Raw genomic sequence first — 22,443 nt, forward strand, 5'->3', positions numbered from 1 at the left:
TTTGAAAAGATTTGAATGCATTTCAGAGATGTTTCTCCACTCCACATAACCATGGGATTCAATTCTAGGTAAAATTTGATATTTTTGTTGTGGGTTTGTAGGTTGTAAGCCACAATTTATGAATATAGCAACATGGAAATGTATATATGAGATACAATGCATTCAGAAGAGTACAGAAATGCCCTCCTTCATGAAGTTATAAACAATCAATGCAGATCACTGATGTTTCCATCCCGGACTAAAAAGTTAATCAAAAGTTTCCGTATCTACAGTCTACACGTACATACTTTGTAGTGCGTGGGGAAACTTGGTGTTTGAAGAATGACGCTAAGTGTTTTGTTTTTATCTCTGGGTGTGGTACGTCAGATCATTAACCTGTGTACTAACGATGGGCAGCGTCTGTACGAGATGGGCCTCTGGTGCCCCACCCTCATCTGTGGTCCTCCCCTTGCCGTAGCGGGCATCGTGTACACCTACTTCCTGATCGGTCCCGCGGCCCTGCTGGGGACGGGCACGTTCTTCCTCTTCTACCCAATCACGGTGAGTTTTTTCCCGATGGTGAGAGTAGATCTCACAAGTTTCAATGATACTGCTGCACAACATGCCTGAGTGACCCTAATCTTTAAAGATCCTGTTTACCTTTGGGAGCGGTGATTTAAAAAATGTTCAAGATATCACATTTGATGCGAATGTGTAGGTCAGTTGTATCACAAAACCTACTACTATACAAAATTATTGCGTTAAAGCCTAAAATATAAGGAGATATCACAATTTTTCTCATTAAACCAGAACTTTTTATTTTAACTATTGTTCACATTTTGTATATTCAACAATACTTAATATCGATTATACTGGTTCAAATTTTTACATTGGTTGTTTCTATCCCTAACTCACATTCTGTATAACTATTTTGAAGCACCAATGCTGGGTTTTTGTTTCATCTGCAAATGGTAAATTATGCCTTTATACCCTCTTTTCTCCCTTTTTTCTATGAAACTGCTCATTCTAACTTTCTCTTATTTCAATCACTCTTTGATTGGGTTAAGATTTTCAATTTCAACAAGTTATATATCATTTTAAAGCATAGATGTCACCCTTTTAAAGTATTGTATGTGGAAAAGTCGAAATACATTTTAACCTACTTTTTTGTGGGATTTGAGCTGGGCGGTCACAATAGAGTGCTGAGAACTCACTTGCCTGCTTGCCTGGGCAAGTTGCTCCGGAGAATTGTGATGTAAAGTGAGAGAAACAAAGATATTATCTAATTTGATTTTTACCTTCTTGACATATATTGATATAGATGGCCATGGCTAAGCTGGTTGCCCTGTTTCGGCGGCAGGCAGTTTCTGTCACTGACAAGCGAGTGCGCCTCATGAATGAAGTCGTTGCCAGCATCAAGCTCATCAAGATGTACGCCTGGGAGATGCCCTTTTCAGACAAGATAGCGCGTAAGTCAAATGTTTGTTTGTCTGTTTGTTTGTTTTTCTTGGGTGAATGGCTTCCTGTGCTAATAGAGTCATCTGAATGCCCCAAGAAAGGTGGGCTTTTGGTTTATAGGAGATCATAACTTTTCATTGTGGTCTAGAGTTACCTCAAAATCACTATTCCTTCTGAGAGGCTGTGGTGATAATGTGCTATATCCTTCTTTTGATGGAGCCGCAGTCGTGCAAACTGGGACAGTGAACTTGATGGATTTGACATAATGGCACCATAACTGTCCCCTCAGATGAAATATGCTGGCTAGAAAATGAACATATCAAAAATTTCATACTATATATATTTTTTTTTTACTGGGAGTACTAAAAATTTATGATGCATATTTCGACTGAGTGAGTGATGAAATTAAATGAACATATACCAAAAATTTCATACACCCACCCTAATATTTTTTTTACTCAGTGAGTACTAAAAATATATGATGCATACTTTGACTGAGTGAGTGATGAAATAGACCGATGATGATAACTATTTTCTGTATTATACTGTATACCAACTGTTGCCAACAAGGGATTTGATTCTGTCAATCCACCTAGCTTTAGGTCATCAATTTTCCCCTGAAGCATTACTTTCTCAAGACAGTTGTTTTCTCATCTTGCTATGCGACCAAAGTAGCTGAGTATCAGATGATTTATCATATCAAGTAGTCTTTTCTTTAGGCTGATCTCTGGCAGGACACTAGTATTGGTCTTTCTTGCAGTCCAGGGGATCTCGAGCATTTTTCACCAGCACCACATTTTAAAAATCATTTTTTGTATCACAATCTGGGCGTGCAGTGGTAGTAATTTTGAGTATGTCTTGCTGCATTCACGCATGAGTGACTTTTGGAACGTGTTGGATTTGTGTCCAAAATTCCGACAGACATGCGAGCGGATGAACAGAGGGCGCTGGAGAAAGGCGGCTACATCCAGAGTCTGAGCACCATGGCGCTTCCGATCGTGCCCGTCATCGCTTCCATGCTGACTCTAACCCTACACACCGCCCTCGGAAACAACCTTACCCCTGCGGAGGTACGAAATTTAAAAAAAAAAAAAAAATTAATGCCCCAAAGGGCCCTATAACACTCACTATATGATTTTTGATCAGCATGCATGTGACATAGTTATGTAAGTGATCATATCTGCAATAGTCACTACATCGCAATAGGCCAGTAGATTTGCCATGCTGATATTTTTGACTTTATTTTACTCCATGTTTTAAAGCTTCATCTAGGATTCTTAACTCTTTATGTGCCATGTTCGCACGTCCCACTCAGTTGATTGCGTCCCATCTTCGCATATTTCGCTCAAACGCACTAATCCGCTTAAACCGATTGGTAAATCGCCTAATCCCGCGGTACACCAGAAGCTTTTCTCATGCTTTTGTTCCTTTTACATCCAGCTTGCATTCTATGTGGTGATTGACTATCAAGCAGCGTTCCCAACTAAATTTGCATGTAAATTCTAAGTTTCTCTCACGGTTTCATGTGCAAAAGCCATGCCTTTACAGTAATGTAGCAACTGGTCATTAAAAAAATAAATAGAAATAGATTTGTCATACAATTTATATCAAAGCAAAGCTTGGCATTCCTCTTCAACTTTGCTCACTATTATGTCCAGCTGAACAGAAATTTGTAGAAGTTATATACATAGATTCGAAAAACAGAATTCTTTCTCAAAGCATGACTACCTTTGTGTCTCAGAATAATGTGGCACACAGGGGGTTTCCACCATGGCAAATAAAGAGTTAAGGTTGTGGAATACTTGGAAAGTAATTGGCATTTCATCCATTTTTTCCAGGCCCAGAAAAAGAAAAAATAACCTCCAAAAGGTCATTCAAAATACATTTGTGTCACATCATTGCAATGAATATTGCTTTATGGATTTATCCGTTATTTGTAGAAAGTTGATGTTTGCAAAAAAACAAACAAACAAACAAACTAATAAACCAACAATGCCAACAACAAACCACATTTGGGAAACCGAGGTGCAATCTGCAGATATACTACCCTTTCTTCTGTCGCCCAGTGCACAGGGGTCAAATTACGCATCACCTGTGAGAGACGGAAGGGCTATTAAACTTTATACTGCCAGCAGAAATAACGCACTCCCGGTTTTTAGCACCAACCGTTGCAAATATCTCGTAATGAATTTGCTCTCGGGAGCAAACTAGATTAACCCGATCTGGTTAGGTCGGGATAAGTTGTGTCACTTCCTAAGAAAAATGCTGAGCCAGGCTTTCTTTGCCTCTCTTCTCAGGGTGGCATTATTTTTTGCCCTTGCGAAAGAAGGAGGATGCCTGAATTGGATTGTTTGATGCCACAGGAAAGGAACTGAATTCTGCTTACAGGTTTAGGCCACCAATCGCCGTGACAAATTTCCTTTCCGACTTGAAGGCATGATTAAAGTCTGGGTGAATTCCCAACTACTTGTCAAACTTTAGCCTGTCAGGAAGAAGGGAAGGGGGGGGGGGCGGGGTAGCATGTCAAGGGCAAGATTGATAAGATGCAAACATAGATGTAAATTTTTGATAGACAGACAGATAAATCTATAAATAGTTCCATGAGATAAATACAGTGTATAAAGATAGATACAAGTGGATAAATAGATGTTATAGATAGATAGATAGATAGATAGATAGATAGATAGATAGATAGAAATTATAGATATATAGAAAACTAGGATAGGGAAATATCAATAGATTAGAGATAGTTGTAGATAGGTTGAGAGATAGAAAAATATAGATAAATAGAAATATAGATAACAAGATGGAGAAATATATAGATTAAATATAAATGTGTAGATAGATAAGTTGAGCAAGAGATAGGCAGATAAGCAAATGTAGAGAGACAAAGATAGAAATAACATGACAGAGAGAGAGAGGTTTGTAATAGGAAAACATAGAATAAAGAAATGTGGGAGCAATGTGAGAGGATATAGAACTCCGAGGCATGTGAGTTTACCACAAGGAATTATGTGTTCTGTGTGTGTTGGTGCGTACAAGCATATGCATGTGAGACAGAGAGAAAGAATAGAAAGAATCTTTGCTGAAGAAAACAACGAGGCTATATTACACAAGCATATCACAAAAGGGCATTAAACATGGAAACATTATTGCTTGCGAGAAAGAATGAATGTAGTCCCTTTATAGTTTCTGTGTCACATTATCATAAAGGCACATCTTCTGGATGTATTCTATTTCCTAATTATGAATTCAAAAGTACCAGAAATATTTTCTGTCTGTCTACCACTTGAGTTTTTACTTTCACTCTCAGTGAGCTTTTGTCAGTATGAGATTCATTTACACATACCATGTGACAAAGCATCTTCCTTTAACCGAAAGTTTCATACGAGAACAATTTGTAGTGAATTGAATATCGGAGCAAAGCAAACACGTGATGTGCAGTATTGAGTGTTCATATGTTAGGAAATTTAATATCAAACTAGATGAGAGGTTCAAATCTTACTGGTTTCCTTTTCCACCATTATTTGTTAAAATGTAGATCAGCAGTGTTTGGATCTTACAAATGAATTTGTACAGACTGAGAGGGTGACAGTTAATTAGAGAAAAATAACCATAGCACATCTTCACCCCTCTGCTTTAAATCTCTTTCTTTCAAAGATTCAATTGTCATTATTCAAATTCAAAGATGATGATCAGAATAACAGCAGCACAATCCCGCAAGTCTGATGTCACTCTGATATGTTTTCTTCATTTCGTTCATTCATCCTTCCATTGTCTTATCAAAGGGAAAGTTCCTCCTGATATTATATTGCATTATATGAAAACAGAAAATCAGGGAAGTGCAGTACAGTTGTAGCTTAGTGAAAATCTTGGAAAAAATCAGCCCTACAAAAATAGTGAAATTGTGAAATGATAAAGTTTAGAGAGTTACACAAATTGGCAACTCTGTGTGATGTAGTTGCTGAGCAGCTCCCCATTTGTTTAGTTCTGTTCACAAAATTTCACTAATTTTCATTTTTCTCAAATATTTTTTTTTCACAGACGGAATTTATTCACTAAAGAGGACATGCAAAAATGTACTACATTTGTTATATACCAAGAACAGATCCAAAGAAAAAATAACATTCTTGTGAGAAATATGAAAAGTTAATCCTTTGTGTGTACAAATGGAATGGAGAGCTACTCAACATTTATGTCACACAGTTGCCAATTTGTCTTGCTCTCTTAAACATTAACAGTTCATTAATTTGTTTGTGTGTCTAATTTTTTTCCCCCAAATTTTCACGAACTGACTATTGTTATTTTCCTGTTTTCATACAAGGAACATGTTGGGATGGAATTCTCTTATAATTAATTCATTGATTCATTTTGTAAAGTCATCATTTGTTTCTTGTTTTGATTTGTACACAGGATTAACTATATTTCATACCCGTTAAAATTCACTGATGCCTCTTGTGCAGAGTCACAAAGAAATGTCGGATGGAAAAAAGTATTTGTAAGGAACTTTCATAAGCATATCCTTTGTTAGCTTTGTGTGTCATATAATTGCTTGTTTTAACACTGCAACCTTCTGACAGGCCTTTTCTTACATGGCCTGCCTGACTGCCCTGCGGATAATCCTCGTCATGTCCCCGTTAGGAATCAAGGCCGTGTCGGAATCCATGGTGGCTTTTCCTCGTATCAAGGTGAGATTGGGAAGAGCAATGCAGCGGATGGATTTTTGTTTTTCCGTTCAAAATATAATCCAAACTTGTTGGCAGTTTTTTCCTTTTCAAATCAGGTGCTCTAGTGTGATATGTCCTTGTAGAGAAATATGTTGGAGATCACTTTTATGTGTCTAGGAATCGTCAGGTACCTTTTTTTGTAGACCAAAATGAAACAGAAAATGCGTCGAAAACTTTCAGTGATGCGCAGCATAGACTGGTAACTCACAGATATTTACAATCTGAGAGGTTTACAAGTCTCATTGTGTACATGTGCATGTTCAAAAGATTATTTCAGCGGTAACCAAGTTCCATGAGTAATATTGTGCATGTGCCCAGATTGCTTGGAGAGGGGTGTTATTGGTAAGAAATTGTTATTTCTCTGATCAATGAATTAAACAAACCACACATCTGATCAGACGGCACCAGGGAAGTTTTGGTCCACAGGTTTGTCTGAAGTGAAAACTGCCTGAGAAGTATTGTGTATGTCTGATTGTGCAGTAAATGTAAAACATTAATCCACATCTGTTACCACTTGTGATAAGTGGATATGGAGTATAAAGGGTAATTTAGAAAGTGTTCTGAGTAAAAACACTCGGTGAAGGTTGAAGGAAAAATCAGACTATTCAAATCTGATGATGAATTTTGACACTTTTGATTATGTTCTAATGTTCCCCCGCCCAAGAGTAGACCTCTTCAGCAAATATATAATGCTCACTTAGTAGACCGATGAAAAAAAAAAGTTTTGCAAATCTTGACTTTTTTTTGAAAGGCACTAATGCCCTTGACCTGTTACTAAGACGGACATATTACAACATAGGGTTTCTCTAAGCCCTCATTAAGGCATTACATGCCATACAATGCATGTACAATACATGTGTAATATATATAAGGCAGTGCATCATTTTAAGATGAAACCAAATTTGATAATGATGATAATAATGTTAATGATGATGATGATCATGGTGATAGAATATGACAACAGCGGTTTGTACTAATAGTAAAAGTACTCATGATGATAGTAATCATCATCATAATGATTGTAATAATAATGTTAATGATGATGGTGATGATGATGATAAAAATCTTAATTATAGTCATCATCATCTGTGCCAGTTGGCAAGCAGATTACTGTGAGGATTAAACCCTCTCTCTTTCAATACATCCAGGAATTGCTTCTGATGGAGGACATAAAGCCGTATACGGACAAGCCGCAGGATCCCAGCCTAGCTGTGGAGATCAAGGCGGCCACCTTTGCCTGGGACAAAGAACAGACCGTGGACTCCAGAGGTAAGAAAGGTGGGAGGAGTGCCTCCAAGGATGCGGGAGCTCCGGGACCCTCCGGCAGCAAGGGGGCAGGAACCAGCCGAAAGGGGAGCGCAGGAGCCACACCCAATGGGGTGGAGTCGGGGATACCACTGGTGAAGAACGGAGGAGAAGGGGTCGTCTTTGAGGAGGGAGAGGATGGGAAAGCAGAGGAGGAGATCGTGAGGACGCTGTTTGATATCAACCTCTCCATGAAAAAGGTACTTACTGTCGCAAACTGTGCACATTTTTGTTCTGCTTGTGCATGTACAAGTTTAATCTTTTCTAGACCCATTGAGAATGCACTGATTTTGCTACAATAATAGACGCCTGTCCGAGTATGCTCGCCTTCATCGGGTCTTCAACGGGTTAACTTGGGACTACTGGACAATCAATCTTACCCCAAATAGTATGTCTTTATGACAGAAATTCTGACCATGTTTGCTGTCATCTAGTGGTGAAAATTAACCCGTTCCTTCGGGAACCTGGTAAACCAGGTTCCCAGTGGGAGCAACTGATATACGGGAACCTGGTTTACCAGGTTCCCAAAATGAAGACAAGAGTGCCTGCTTTAGTGGCCTAAATTCATGTTTCTTTGTGTTTTAATGCTCAGAAAAGTGGGTTTGAAAAAAGATCAGAGTTTATTCTATCAGCATTTGTTCTCTTTCTGTTTGAAAATTGCATGTTTCACAGTATTATGTACCTTTTCCTGATTAAGTTTTTTGCTTGTTCTGCTGTAAACTCGTACGAACATGTACATAGCGATCAGGCTGAGATCAGTTAGATATGTGGGTTCGCTGACCCCAGTCACCTCATTCAGGTACCTGATTTTGTGTAGAACAAAAGATTCTGCGAGCTCATCAGTGCACGCTCTATTCATACCTCGCACCCAATCGATATTTCCATTGTTCACTGGCACATGTAGTTGACCTTGGAAAGGGGGATACAATGTACCGCTTGACTGCCTTCACACACCTGGATTACCAACCTGTCTGCCTCTTTGTCGACGGGCAAAAAGAATCTTGTTTAGGGGCATTAAAGGCACTCAGAGAATTGTGGAAGGAACAGGTTAACCAGTGGGACAGAACTTACAATTCTCTACAAGCACCCTTATGACATCATAGAGACTTATGGAGGCTTTTTTCTTGGTAGTCGACTTCAGATGTGGTTGTTTCGAAGAGGAGTGGGTATCACCATCCATTTACCGTAAACATGAGAAATAAAGGCTATATTTCCTTCCATCCTACTATTTACAGTTTTTTCCTTGGATTTGCTACAAATTCAGGCCTTGCTATCGCACTTTTAAGTTTAATTTAAGGCCTCTGTGCCCGTTTCTTGTTGTGGATCACGTGGGTCGTGCGAATCAAATGCTCGCAAATGTTCCATTTACACGAGGATGCAGACTTGCATTCAAAGGCAGCTAGAAGGTATCATTCATTCAGAAAGTGAAGAGAAATTTTCAGGATACTTGTAGTTACTTCATACAGACTCAAGCGTGACTTGAAATCCTGCACATGTTATTATTTTGTCACCCGACATCTTTGGACAAACTTTGGTGACAGATGGGATAGATTTGCTGGGTTCCTGTGAGATTTGCGAGATTTTCACTCACTCTGTCTGCCATACCTCTGCCATCAAAAAATCTATATAAGGATGAAATGATTCTAGTGACCAGCTTATTTCAAGAATACCATTAATACTGTTTATTTTGTTTGTCCAGCATCTCGAAATAAAGTGGAAAATATGATTGTGCAACACCAAGTTTTGCTGGTATAATTTGTTCCGTTATTATGAAAGCTGATATACCAGCAACATTTCAAGAGGAGTCATGATTTTTTTTTTTCACAGCATGTGTATCGATGGAGCATATGGCATAATCTATCTTGACAGCCGTATTTACCTAGTCTTTTCTGATATTGTGTGGTGTGCATTTTTTGGAAAACTCCTTGAAAACAAGATGAAGATATTTAATTTTATTTGTTTTTCACACTACATCTTCTCTCACTCTCCTTTCCATGGCTGACAACCTAGCATTTAGAATGTGTGTGTATTTATTTATTTATTTATTACCTCCGCCAAGGGAGGAGGTTATGTTTTCGTTACTGTTGGTTTGTTTGTTTGTTCGTTCGTTCGTTCTTTTGTTCATTCGTTTGTCCGTGTGCAAAAATAACTCAAAAAGTATTTAACGGATTGGGATGAAACTTGCAGGAAAGGTTGAGAATGACACAAGTAAAAACAAACGATTAACTTTTGGTAATGATCCAAGAATTTTGGGGGAATTTATGAAGGATTTTTTATATTTTGGCAGGTACACTAGTGTAGGGTCAATGAACTTAGGAGTTCAGGCCGCGCGTATTTGAGGTTTGCCTGCGCGCACTAAAGTGCGTGCTCTAGTTTCTGCAGGGGCGAGGCGCGCCGTGCAGCTGAGGGTTTATGACGTAACAAAGGCTTCTATATTGGGAAATCGGGCGACTTTAACACCGATGCTGTGCGTACGTATGATATCTCTATGGAAGAACAAGATCAGTGGTGGAAATAAGCTGCATGCTTGGCGGCGGTCTGTGCTCTCAGAGTGCTTTTCTAGTTTATTCATTTATTTGTTTGTTTATTTATTTATTTATTTATTTATTTATTCATCTTTCTTTCTTTTTATTTATTTATTTATTTATTCATTTATTTAAGTAATTATTTATCTCACTAGGGTGTATTTAGTTCACCTTTTAAAATTTCTTTAATCCATCCTGAATCCTTCTGCCCAATTTGAGCAATAACTGGAACTTCCATCTCATTACCTCGATCTTGTTGATTTTTTGATTTGACACTGACACCGACATTCACTCTGCCTTCTTTTCATGGAGATATGCAAAATGCGCAAAAAATCACAGTTCTTACAGTATTTGTTTCTACTTGTCTCTGAGGTATGTTGAATTCTTCTCCCTGCAAACTTTCAGGGTTCTCTCCTGGGTGTCTGTGGCGGTGTCGGCAGCGGCAAATCGTCGCTGATCAACGCCGTCCTCAGTCACATGATCAAGACAGACGGGTCCGTGGCCGTGGACGGCAAGTTTGCCTACGTGCCCCAGCAGGCGTGCATCTTCAACACGACGCTGAGGGAGAACATCCTCTTTGGGCTGGACTTCGACAATGACCGCTACGTGGAGGTCATCGAGGCCTGTGGACTGGCGCCCGACCTGGAGATCCTGGCCAACGGAGACCTGACCGAGGTGAGAAGACGTTCTTCACAGTGGGATGTGCCTGGTCAAAGAAACAGAGTTCTGTTTTCAGTCTTCAGTTCATGCCTTTTTTTAGTGCAGGACCACTGATGCCCTTTCATTTCACAGTTTGTATGCAATTGATGCTGTATGGCCTTTCTGAGTCAATTTTAACATGACAAAAGATTGGTACTTGTATATGTGGGGTTCTAGAACAGTTACCCCCTGGATAGGTACCCCAGACCCTTCCCCTGACCCTAACTCTAATCCTAACCCTGAACTTAATCCTACCCCTAACCCGAGTTCTAGCACTAAACCTAACCTTTACCCTAATCTTTACTCTAACTCTATCACTAACTGGTATTTAGCAGGGGGTAATTGTCCTTGGAGGGTAATTGGTCTGATATGATATAGGGATCAAGGAAAACCTAACATGGACAGTCTATGTTGTTGGAATGATTTATTTGTGCTGTGAGAAAATTTTTCCTGAAATTAAATTTGACTTATAGTGAATTGAAACAGAATGTTTGCTGATGCTTATGTTTAGGTTGATACATGTATATACTTCTGAATTTCATGTGCCTTTATAAAAGGTTCAAATTTTGTTTTTACAGCCCAGAAAGATGTTAATAATTCTGTGTCACATTCATGGTCTTCCATTTTATTTTGCCTGTCTTGCTCGTCTCTCATTCCTTCGGCCTGCAGATTGGGGAGCGCGGCATCAACCTGAGCGGGGGCCAGAAGCAGCGCATCAGCATCGCAAGGGCGGTGTATTCCCAGCGGGACATTTACCTCCTGGACGACCCGCTGAGCGCCGTGGATGCCCACGTCGGCCAGCACATCTTCGAGAACGTGATCAAGAAGCTGCTGGTGGGACGAACTGTCCTTTTTGTGACCCACCAGCTACAGGTGAGGACAAGGGAGGATGCTTAACCCTATTCTAACTGGGCTATTTGAGACCAAGTTTTTGCTGGGGGGGGTCAATTTGACTCCCCCTTCAGATCTTGGCCGCCGATCACGCGATCGCCACAAAATTTTGCCTGAACATAGAGCCGGATGTCAACTAAAAGATTACATGGTCATACAATAGAAAAATGTTGATTTTATTTTTTTTTGATAAATTAATTATGCAAATTTATGCATGAAATCATATTTTCACCTATAACTCCCTCAAAAAGAATGAAGGATTGCTAAATTTTTGTGTCAGAGTTCCTCAAGACACATCAAACAATTTTCTTGTAAAAAAATAGCACAATCAAAATCAGTTTCTTTTGTTTTTTATTGTTTTGTTAATTTCTTATGTATTTTATTGTTTTTTCGACCTTTTGTTTTCTGTTGTTTTTGTTACAGGCACTTTTTCAAGCTTATCTACATGTACATTAGAATTGATTAATTTCAATGTTCAAAAGTTGAAATAATGTAATTTATATCAATTAAACAAAAAAACACAATTTGCATTGGATTTGCACACGAAATCATGAATTTGAGCTGTTTTCGGGTGACATGCATATGCAAAACATTGCGTAACTTCAGTATGGTGTACCCGGACGTTGCAAATTTGGTCTCAAAATATGCAGGAGACTTCAATGAAAAAAGTCATGAAACGACGCGGCAAAATCTTTGTGCGTTGCGGAATCGTGGCGCGAAATGTTGAGGGGGGGTCAATTTGACCCCCCCAGTTAGAATAGGGTCAAAGGTGCATAGGACCCGGTGGGTGCTATTGGTGCGGGGGCGCTGTTGGATGATACTGCCAATCACCGTCAGCATTGATACGAAGATTGCTGAAGTTGAGCTGTCATGAAGAGTAAAGCGCGTAGGTGTTGCTAAGTAACGTTGTCTTCATTGTCTTCTTTGCGCATCATGCAGTCTGTAGTGATGCCAGGGTGCGTGCTTATGTGCCTCTTAGTATGACATCACAAAAAAAGTTTGCTAATAACGCTGTCATCCCCCTCACCCAAATCATGAGCTGATGAACTGTGATCGGACCACTGACTACAGTGGGTTGAACTTCTTCGGACTCATGGAAATGGGTCACAGCATAAGCGCTAAAGAGGAGTTGATAGCGTAGGTCTCTATAGGAAACTTGCGCCGTGCGCCCGCGTACACATTTGACTAAACCACCGGGTCCATGTGCCTTTAAGCCGTTGAAGACTAGTCCTGAATATACTCAAGCAGGTGTCTGTGGGAAATTCATGTAATGACAAAGTCAGCCTGTCCTCAATGGGTTAAAGGACAAGTTCACCTGCATACATGTATATGTGTGGATTGGGTGTATGCAGCAGTATTAGTAGAACAGATTGGTGACAGTTTGAGGAAAATTAGACAATCCATTCAAAAGTTTTGAATTTTTAAAGTTTAGTTGCCATCATCACTTGATAAGAAGACTACTAGAGCTTGTGATGGCACATGCAAAGAATGATGTATAGAAAAAGTTTAGAAAATTTAGCATATTTTCACTGTTCCAGCATAATAGAAGAGCACTAGACTTACCTCTTTCAGGAAGCAGGTTGAATAGTCTAACCATTAACATATGTCAGTAACAAGTGGAAGGAATGTGTACTTTTCATTAAAAATGAAATTTTGTGGAATTCTCTTTACATTTTCTTCATGTCTGAAATGGAAAAAAGTGAAGATGTCTGTCCAGTTTATTGAGAAACTTGTGAGACCAAGACATCATCAGCTTAATATCGAGTTTGTATATTTGATTGCTTTTTTTTATTGAACTTCTACTACTCTTTGTGTTTGAGTTTAATTCATTTATTGAAGCCAGCTCGAGTACGGTTTGGAATTGAAATTCAGTAGCCGCTGAACTGTGGATATCAACCAGCTGTGACAATGGGCTATCTTCTCAACCAATAAAATCAAACCTAAAGCATCTGATGATTAGCAGGTTTCATGCACAGGGAAATCATTAGGTCCTAGTTGAGTATTATCATGATATAAAAATGATCACAGATTATCCAAGAACCTTGTGCAAATGAAAAAGAAAATGATTTAGTTATATGATTGAAGGAGCATTAGAAACATCACCTAAAACTTGTTCACTGTAGAGTCACCGTTGTTCAGAGGAGTGTGGCAACAATTCATCTCTTTCAGTATCTGAACCAGTGCGACCGGGTGCTCTTCATGAAGGGCGGCCGCATCTTCGGCGACGGACCTCACAGCGAGCTGATGCAGAGCAGCCCCGAGTACAATGGCCTCATCCAGAACTTCCTCAAGGAGCACGAGATGGAGGTGGAGACCGACGAGCGGGACCTCAAGTCCCGCAGCCGCGCCCTCTCCTCCATGTCGCTGCGCTCGCTGGACTTCATCAGCCGCACGGAGAGCTTCCGTTCCATCACCAAGAGCTTCCGGGCGCGGTCCAACCAGCTGCTGCGGGACCAGTCGGTGCAATCTATCCCGGAGCAGACCCCGCTGCCGGTGCGAGATGCCATGAACAACATGCCCAAGAAGCACACTGGTATGTCACAAAAAATTGTGTTTCTCTCACTTCTAAAACCCCACTCATCGTGATAGGCTTTTGGTGCAACTATCCAACAGTGAGTGGATAGTGAAACCTATGTCCATGGTAGTGACATCATCTAGTAGTCTAACAGCTGGAGTAACAGAGTTAAGTCTTCTTAACACTCGTGTCTGTTCAGAGTTCAATATGCATGTTATCCACTTTAAGTGGTTTTTCAGCTGGTACATCGGAGGAAACATGAATTACAGTAATCTCCACACATGGGATGAAGTTGTTTTTGATATATGCGTGATCAGTACACTGTTTATGAAATGATCCAGAAGTTTTGAGGGATATCGCAAATGAAATATAAAATAAAAGAGTGACAAGTGTTCCTAAGTAAATGACTTTGGAAGAATCTTGCAATTTGCAAATGTCCACAATCATTTTACTCACACATCTTAGATATAGTTTGGGATTAATCTCTCATTTTAGACTGACTCTGGACATGTAAAATGTGTCTGTTCTATTGGTATGATAAATTCCATTCCCTCTCCTTTTCCCCGGTGCTTCTTTTATTTCCATGTGCCTAAAACTAACTCTTACCCTGTTATGTTGCCCTTGCTTAAATATTATTTGGCTGTTTTGTTATTGTAAGATTAGGATGTTGACATGTAGTACAAAATGATATTTTTGCCATGTTGTGTACATTCATTAGGCTCAATAATGTGTTCACTTTTTTCAAATCCATCTGTTTAAGGTTGCTTGGACAGTTACTCCATCTAAGCCTTAAGTAGATGAAAATTGATACCACGTCAAGCACATACTGTCTGGTGCAGCGATATGGAGTCAAGCTTGTTTTAGATGTGTTTATCCTAGAGAGTGGCAAAGTGGGGCTTTCTTCCTTGAACACAGAGATACTGTTTATAAAACCAAATTCCTTTGCGGACAACCTGCAGTCATGGTTCACATGTCTCTCTCTGACTCCTTTTTGCCACACCCAGATGACTCGACCGATGACGAGGATTTTCTAGATGTGTTTGCATGTGAGTCTTTACTCAACTCCACAATTTCCACAAAGCCTTTCAATCTCTCCCTCACTTTTTATGTATCTGTCTATCTATCTATCTGTCTATCTAATATCTGTCTATCTATCTGTCTATCCATCTATCTATTTATCTCTCTCTATCTATCTATCTATCTATCTATCTATCTATCTATCTATCTATCTATCTATCTATCTATCTATATCTGTCTATCTATCTTTCTGTCTATCTATCCATATATCTATCTATCTATCTATCTATCTATCTATCTATCTATCTATCTATCTATCTATCTATCTATATCTGTCTATCCATCTATCTATTTATCTCCCTATTTGTCTGTCTAGATCTATCTTCATCTCAATCTATTCTGTCCATCTATCTATCTAATTGCCTATCTAGATCTATTCATCTATATCTCTCTATCCATCTGTTTATCTATTCATCAATCTCCCTCACTCTTTCTATCTCACTATTTGACCCTACATCTCTCTATGTCTGTCGTACGGTAACCACTCTTTCTACTTGTCTATCCCTCTCTTTCTCTCTCTATATATATCTATCTCTCTCACCTTATGTCTCTCTATCTTTCAAATAACCCTCTCTCTTTCTCTTTTTCTCTCTAAATCTATCTAACTAGCTAATTGCCTATCAATATCACCAAATTTGTTCCAATATATTGATAATACAGACTGTAAATACATGTCATTTGCAAACATGTAATATATAATGATCATTATTGTCAAGCTTTACAGTGTGTTGGTCCCTTTACTATTTATCATGTTTAATCATTTTGATTCTGCCCTTGATTTTGTCAATTATTTTAAAAAGCGGAAATTGATTATTTGCTTCAAAGGAGTTCAAGTTCTCTGTGATTCAGCCCATCATACCATTAGCTACAAATGTCAGACATCAAACACCATTGCTGTATTTCTCATCAGCTTATTACCTCTTTTGCCCACCAATCAAACATATCGCTGCATTCATCTTTACATACATAAATGCTCCTAAAAATGATAGTTTGCCCTATAGTTATCAGCATTCTATTAAAAAAAAAACCAAAAAAAACATATCACATCATATTTTTTTGCCACATCAGTGCAGTATCAGCCCTAAGTACATACCATATTTAGTGACAGCATTTTTGCTTGAGATTGATGACAGGTGATTCATATTAAAGATATTTGAAAACACTGATATACATGTACTTGACTTTTTTTTTCCCTAGGTGAGATTTTTCTTTTGTATCTTGATAACCATATAAGGAATTCACATAGTAAATGCTTGTAGGACAAAAGTTACAATTTTTCGACCAATAAGAGTGCTCTTAAACAGTCATGTCAGTTAATCCACCATTCTTGTCAGCCATCAGAAGATATTTGGTGCCAAATCCGTATTTTTGAGGTGCAGATGTGCACAAATCTCTCTATTAAACCAGTTTTAAATTCTTGTATGAAAATTGAAAATTCGCTTCTAAGTAGGGAAGTGACTTCTTGTTTTCCTGTTTGCCTGTTGTATATCTGCTCCACAGAAAAGACCCCCAAATCTGCTCTTATTTTGTTTGTTTGTATTTTTCTTTTAAAGGTATGGTCGTAATATCTGTAGCATTTATTTTTTGCATCCTTTTGCTCCTGGTTTGATAAGTTGAGTTTCACTTCTTCCATGCATGCCTCCACCACTTGTGCCTGTACTATGTGCAGCCCTAAGTGGTGATGAAATGAAGGACGTAGATTCTTATAGGGAGGATGAAGATGAGGAGGAGGTTTGGTATGATGCAAACAGTGAAGATGATGATGAAGAGATAGAAGAAGAGGAAGCCGACGAAGATGAAGAAGTAGTGTTTGACTACGATGGTAAGCGATCTTTTCCGGGGATCACTGTCGGTTCACTTTGCTGTCCTATTTTGCATTATATTATTTATCTTGCTCTTGCAAATATTTTACTAACCCTGTCACATGTAATTCTGTTGCATGCTTTCACCCCTCAACCTCTCTGTTACAGAAAAATGTAACCCCGGGAAAAAGGCTTTCGTTTCTGCTATTTATAGTGAATCAAACACTACAGATCAGAGGAATGTCAATGCAAATCAAAGTAATCACACCCAAAATGCCATGACTAGCAGAATATCAGTAAAGCATCATATATACTCAATGTCAAATGAATATCTTGATTTGTAATGCTGACAGAGGCCATATCGTTTTAATTGGCTTCATTTTTGTGATTGTAGAGGTTGAAAGTTTGATAAAACATTTGTGATGGCATTGACACCTCTATATTAAAAGAAAGCAAGAATATTTATGTATATAGTAGTTCCCTTGAGTTGGCTTGAATGATGTGTGAGGTGGTATTCCTTTTGGCCACTTTGGAATAAGTGGAATGAAAGAACAGCTTCTGTAAGTGTTAATGAATGTGGAAGAAAAATATCTCTGTCATTAATACTAGCAAATTCCAATTTATTTTAAAGTGTTGTCAGCTAACTGTCACTTTTGTTTTCTAATTCACTGACTGTCAGACTTTGATTTTTTTCTTTTTCTTTTTTTTTTGGGGGGGGGGGATTCATCAAATTTTCTCTGATCTGTCGCTTTGAAATTACTGTGCAAAATAAGCTGCAGTCACACTGGCAAAACTTAAGTTCTTGAAGTTTAAGTTCTCAAAATTTTGCCAGTGTGACCACAAACTTTCCACCAGAACTTAGGAAGTTTTCCCGAAACTCCTGCAAATCGTTTGGAAGTTTGTTCAGTCTGGATGCATGCGACTGAAACTTTGTGAAGTTTATCATGTGACCAGTCCATTGCGCCTTCAAAGTGCAAAGATTTGGATGTTCGTGTGTGCGTTTTTACATCACAATCACTAGTTGTCAGAAGCATGCTCTCCCGTGACCCAAACTTGAGTTTGGCTGCCAATGTGAACGGACAAGCAAAGTTCGCGAAGAGTTCTCAAAGTTAAACTTAGAGAAGATTTGCCAGTGTGACCCCAGCTATACATATTTGTAGTTTCCACAGGTTATGAATGGGTATTGCCTTCACATGCTATCGTTGTGTCTGTGAAAAATCTGGTTTCACGTGTTGGCAGTGTAGTTTTCTTGAGTTACAAATTGTTGTAGTAATGCACTCTATTGGATATTGGTGTGTATGGCACCTACAATACATTTCACACTTTATTTGTCAATATCAAAGGATTTTTTTTCTTTTGATTAGACTTCCTTAAAACCTGTCACCCTTTTGTTTCCCACAATAGTGATGTAATTTTCCTTTTTCAAAAGCACTTTTCAAGTTCATCAATGTGCACCTGCTTTCATACAGATCATATGAACCTGCACAAATAAATATTATAAAGGGGACACAGACCCAGGATCCAAGATGGTGCTGTTAGGTGGCGTGATGCAGTGCCGTATATAAAGAGAGTTTGGCCAACTCGGTTTTCGGCTTATAAGTTTTGAAGCCTGTGATTGGTCAAAACTGGTCCCGTGATCTTTGTGGAGCCATGTCATTACCAAAGTGTGCTCATACGCAGTGCCATTTGTTAACTACACCTTAATTGGAGTGGTCATATTGTTATGTCTGAGCATATACGCTAACCCTCTAACACGTAATATGCTGGGTAACGACATGGCGTCCAATTTAGTTGTTCTCCAGACTCTCTTTATTTACGGCACTGGAGTGATGATTGCTGTCATCTTCATTACAAAGATTTACAATGTCAATTAAAGTAGATCATGGGCGTGAATTACATGTGCCTTCTTTCGTACAGGTTTAATAGTCATTCACAATGTGCAGAAGCACAGTGTATTTCGCATGAGTATGGTATGGCTGTGTTCGCCTGCACCAATCAATTGATCTTAGGTAGATTGTGATATAGTCTTACACTTAAACAGCAACAATCCGTTGATGAATACCTACTTGCACTTGTTAGACATACAATGTATTCAGCTGCGAGTTTGCACAGTTAGCTAGAAAGCAAACTTTGTCCCTAGATGGTCTGTCTGTGAAAGGTAGAACCAACCAGGAACAATGGCTGAATCAAGAAACAAACTGAGATTTACATTATTTTTTGTCATTTTTTGACATATGTGACCGGCGACAACGGTTTCAGGCAAAAGTCGGGAATTTTGAAAATTCATTTTTTCACTGAATCACATTGCCCATTTCCTAAGCTTTGCATTGATATAAAACACTTGTATTCTTCGGCACCATAAGTGGGCATAGAAAGAGAAATAAAATGCACTTTTTAAGTTGTTAGCCTGACAAAATTGCGAGAAAACAGGCTTTGAAGATTCACCTCTTTCTCAAAGACAATGTCCGAGCGGCGATGCGAGGGGAGAATCACCCATCCGTACGATGGTGCCAATCGATGTTAAGCCCCGCCTCTAGCAACCACATCGTCTTCTGATTGGCTCACTGAGAGAGTCAAATTTCCCGGGCACCTTCCTCGGAGCTCAGCGTATGGAGCCGAAAAACAATGCGTTTCACTCGGGTTTGTTTTTACCAGTACGTCTTTCAAGATGGCGAATACGATAATTGCACGTATGGTGTACATGTACATGACGTGTATGGTCCACGTATTACGCAATGGCATCCACACGCCATGACTGTGTGCATAATATGTAACAGGAGCGGTGGCAAATCCACACATTTACAAATCGTGTTTTCATTGTGGTTGATTTGTATTTATCATTGGCGACCCTTTTGAAAGCAGAATTGCTTGTGCTGGCAAGGGTCATGCTTAAATTAAGACAAAAAAAAAAACACGACTTGTTAGTTTGGTGCGATTTTGACGTGTAGTATTTGAATATAATTGGTCACATGTGACTGCTCCTTTCCTCTTATCTGCCTTCCATTGAGTCATTCTGCTGTCATAATCTTTACTACATGTACAAGTAGACACATTTGAGAATATTTAGTTTTCTTTTCACACGATTATGCCATGCTACACGATTTTTGTTTCACTTCCGTTGTCGAACATTGCGGTAGAATAGTTTGGACAGAAAGCCAAACGAAGAGCACGCACTACAGAGCGAGCGTATAAACCACTATAGCAAGAACAATAGAGCATGTAATTTGTGCACGCGTAGACAAAGCATTCCCCACACGCTGCAACTGGTGTCTCCGAAAGCCGAATTATGTAAATGTATGCGACGCACCAGCCAATCGCATGCGAGACCATGCGCCGTAGCAACACTGGGGATATTGGCGCGGCGTTCGAAAGAAGCTCGAAACTGGCGAGTGCGATCCAGCATAGGGTGCTTAAAATTCCATTTTCGATAGGAAAAACTTAGTCTTATGCTATGAAATTTAGTGTAGATGTAGAAAACATATCAAAGATTCGATTTCTGCAAAAAACCTAAATCGACAAAAATAATGGTCAAAATCTTTGTACCCCGCCTAGGAGGGAATTTGCTCTTGCGACTTTTGCCTGAAACCGTTGTCGCGGGTCACATATGTACTCACCATACTAGTCATTTTTATGCGGTCGTTTGACACATGGCAGATGCGTAAGCTTGAATCCATGCAACAGTATCATCTTGAATTCTGGGTCCTTTTTCCTTTTTTTTTTAGATTACAACTGCACAGAATAGCATGGGTGTTTCTGCCTTTAGTTGAATTAACTCTATTCCTCCTTCCTCTAATAAACCTTGTAATAGGATTTTCACTTCACCCATTTGTGGTGGGTGCATTTCATCTCGTAAAACCCTGTTTTTGCATGGAACATTTGTTTGTTTGTTTTTCTGCATTGAGCAGAAAGCCTCAGGCTGTAGTTTTATGGCTGTCTAAGACAATCTTTATAGTATGAAGGTATATACTAAAATATTTGCGCACTTCTCTGCTGCACCTTTTAGCTGTGTGTGTGTGTGTGTGTGTGTGTGTATGTGTTGCTGGTGTTTTTGTGTTTGTTGTAGTATACATGCACAGTACACTTTCTATCTATCTGGTGGTGGGTTCTTTTTCATTTTCTGTTGCTGTTGTTGTTTTTCCCTGTAGAAGCTGCAGTCAGTGGTGGGCACATATTTGCACCTCGTAATAGTATTCACAACACTGCATATATAACTGTATACATCCAATGTAGTCATATATTATCCGTGTGTATTCCCTTTATTATGTTCTTCACTCTTTTGCACTGCTGGAAAAGTCTTGTGTAACGATGTCTATATGTAGTGTAGGCATTGATGTTTTCATGGAGCTACAGCTCCATGATGTTTTCTACTTCTAAATGCACCTATCACAATGCAATGAAAACTGCTATGCATATACAGTTGTATGCAGTTGATCTAGTCTGTAGGTAAGTATGGTTTGTCCCTTAAATGTAAATCAGTGATTGTGGCAAATCCTTCATTCAGCAACTGCATGAATGAGATGTTGGAGATATCACATATCATCAATACATGTATATCACAAATTAATTCTTTATGTTTATCATATCATAATCATCATTGTGTCTTAACATTGTCATTTGTGAATTTTTCCAACGTATGTCAACTTTGTCGTGTTGAAAAATATGTACTAAGTTATTGCTTGTGCACAAACTTTTGATTAAAAAACTATGGAATGTTGTGTAAACAAGTATTGCCACCAAGTGACTCAATATGGAAGTATTTCTCCATTATATTTATCTGTAATATATTTTCCATTTTTATGACAAATAAAGAGATTTTAAAGATATTTCTTAATGTTATGCTTCCATTGTTGATTCTCCCTGTACAATAAATGCTAGAAGAGTATCTCTGCAAACCAGGGGGTGTTTCATAAAGCTGTTCTTAAAGTTATGAATGACTTAAGAACGACTGGTGATCAGTTCTTTTGCTGAATTATTGAAATTCTGATAAGTATAGCACATCAGAACTGATCACCAGTTGTTCTTAAGTTGTTCTTAAGTTAAGAACAGCTTTATGAAACACCCCCAGAAACATATTAGTATAATATGCTAGCTCTCTGCTGGAAATGTATTACTGATAACTCTCCGTCAGTGACTATATTCTGATGGTATAGTCAGTGAGATGAAGAGATAGAGAAAGATAATGCTTTATTCTGCTATTTTGCTGAAGTTACCCCTAAAACATATCTGTAAGTGCTGGCCATGGGCTGGAAGACAGGTGATACAACCTGTATAGTGATTACCATGGATACTCATTATAATGAAGTCCTCGGGACCAGCAGTTTTCTTTCATTATATCGAAATTTCGTTATAACTGAACAAATAATAAAAACATAGAGTAGATAATGTTGGGACCTGAATTTTTACTTCGTTGTAACCGAAATTTCATTAAAACTGTGTTTGTTATAACGAGAGTGCACTGTAGTAGT

The 22,443-nt window shown here is 38.8% G+C and overlaps 1 protein-coding gene across 1 annotated transcript in view; it reads left to right on the plus strand.

The window, feature by feature from the left end:
* LOC139727583 (ATP-binding cassette sub-family C member 5-like) overlaps positions 1-22,443 on the plus strand; it is a 51,453-nt gene that overhangs the window by 15,742 nt on the left and 13,268 nt on the right. Inside the window, exons 6-15 of the mRNA XM_071638564.1 lie at positions 367-540; positions 1,301-1,448; positions 2,359-2,507; positions 6,018-6,125; positions 7,313-7,669; positions 10,400-10,669; positions 11,363-11,566; positions 13,754-14,117; positions 15,104-15,145; positions 16,846-16,998. Of these exons, the coding sequence (XP_071494665.1) occupies positions 367-540; positions 1,301-1,448; positions 2,359-2,507; positions 6,018-6,125; positions 7,313-7,669; positions 10,400-10,669; positions 11,363-11,566; positions 13,754-14,117; positions 15,104-15,145; positions 16,846-16,998 (1,969 nt within the window). The remainder of the gene's footprint in view (positions 1-366; positions 541-1,300; positions 1,449-2,358; positions 2,508-6,017; positions 6,126-7,312; positions 7,670-10,399; positions 10,670-11,362; positions 11,567-13,753; positions 14,118-15,103; positions 15,146-16,845; positions 16,999-22,443) is intronic.

This window comes from Diadema antillarum, unplaced genomic scaffold, assembly GCF_040938485.1.
Source record: "Diadema antillarum isolate AM-2024a unplaced genomic scaffold, OU_Dant_1.0 seq00000136_RagTag, whole genome shotgun sequence".
Taxonomy (NCBI): Eukaryota; Metazoa; Echinodermata; class Echinoidea; order Diadematoida; family Diadematidae; genus Diadema; species Diadema antillarum.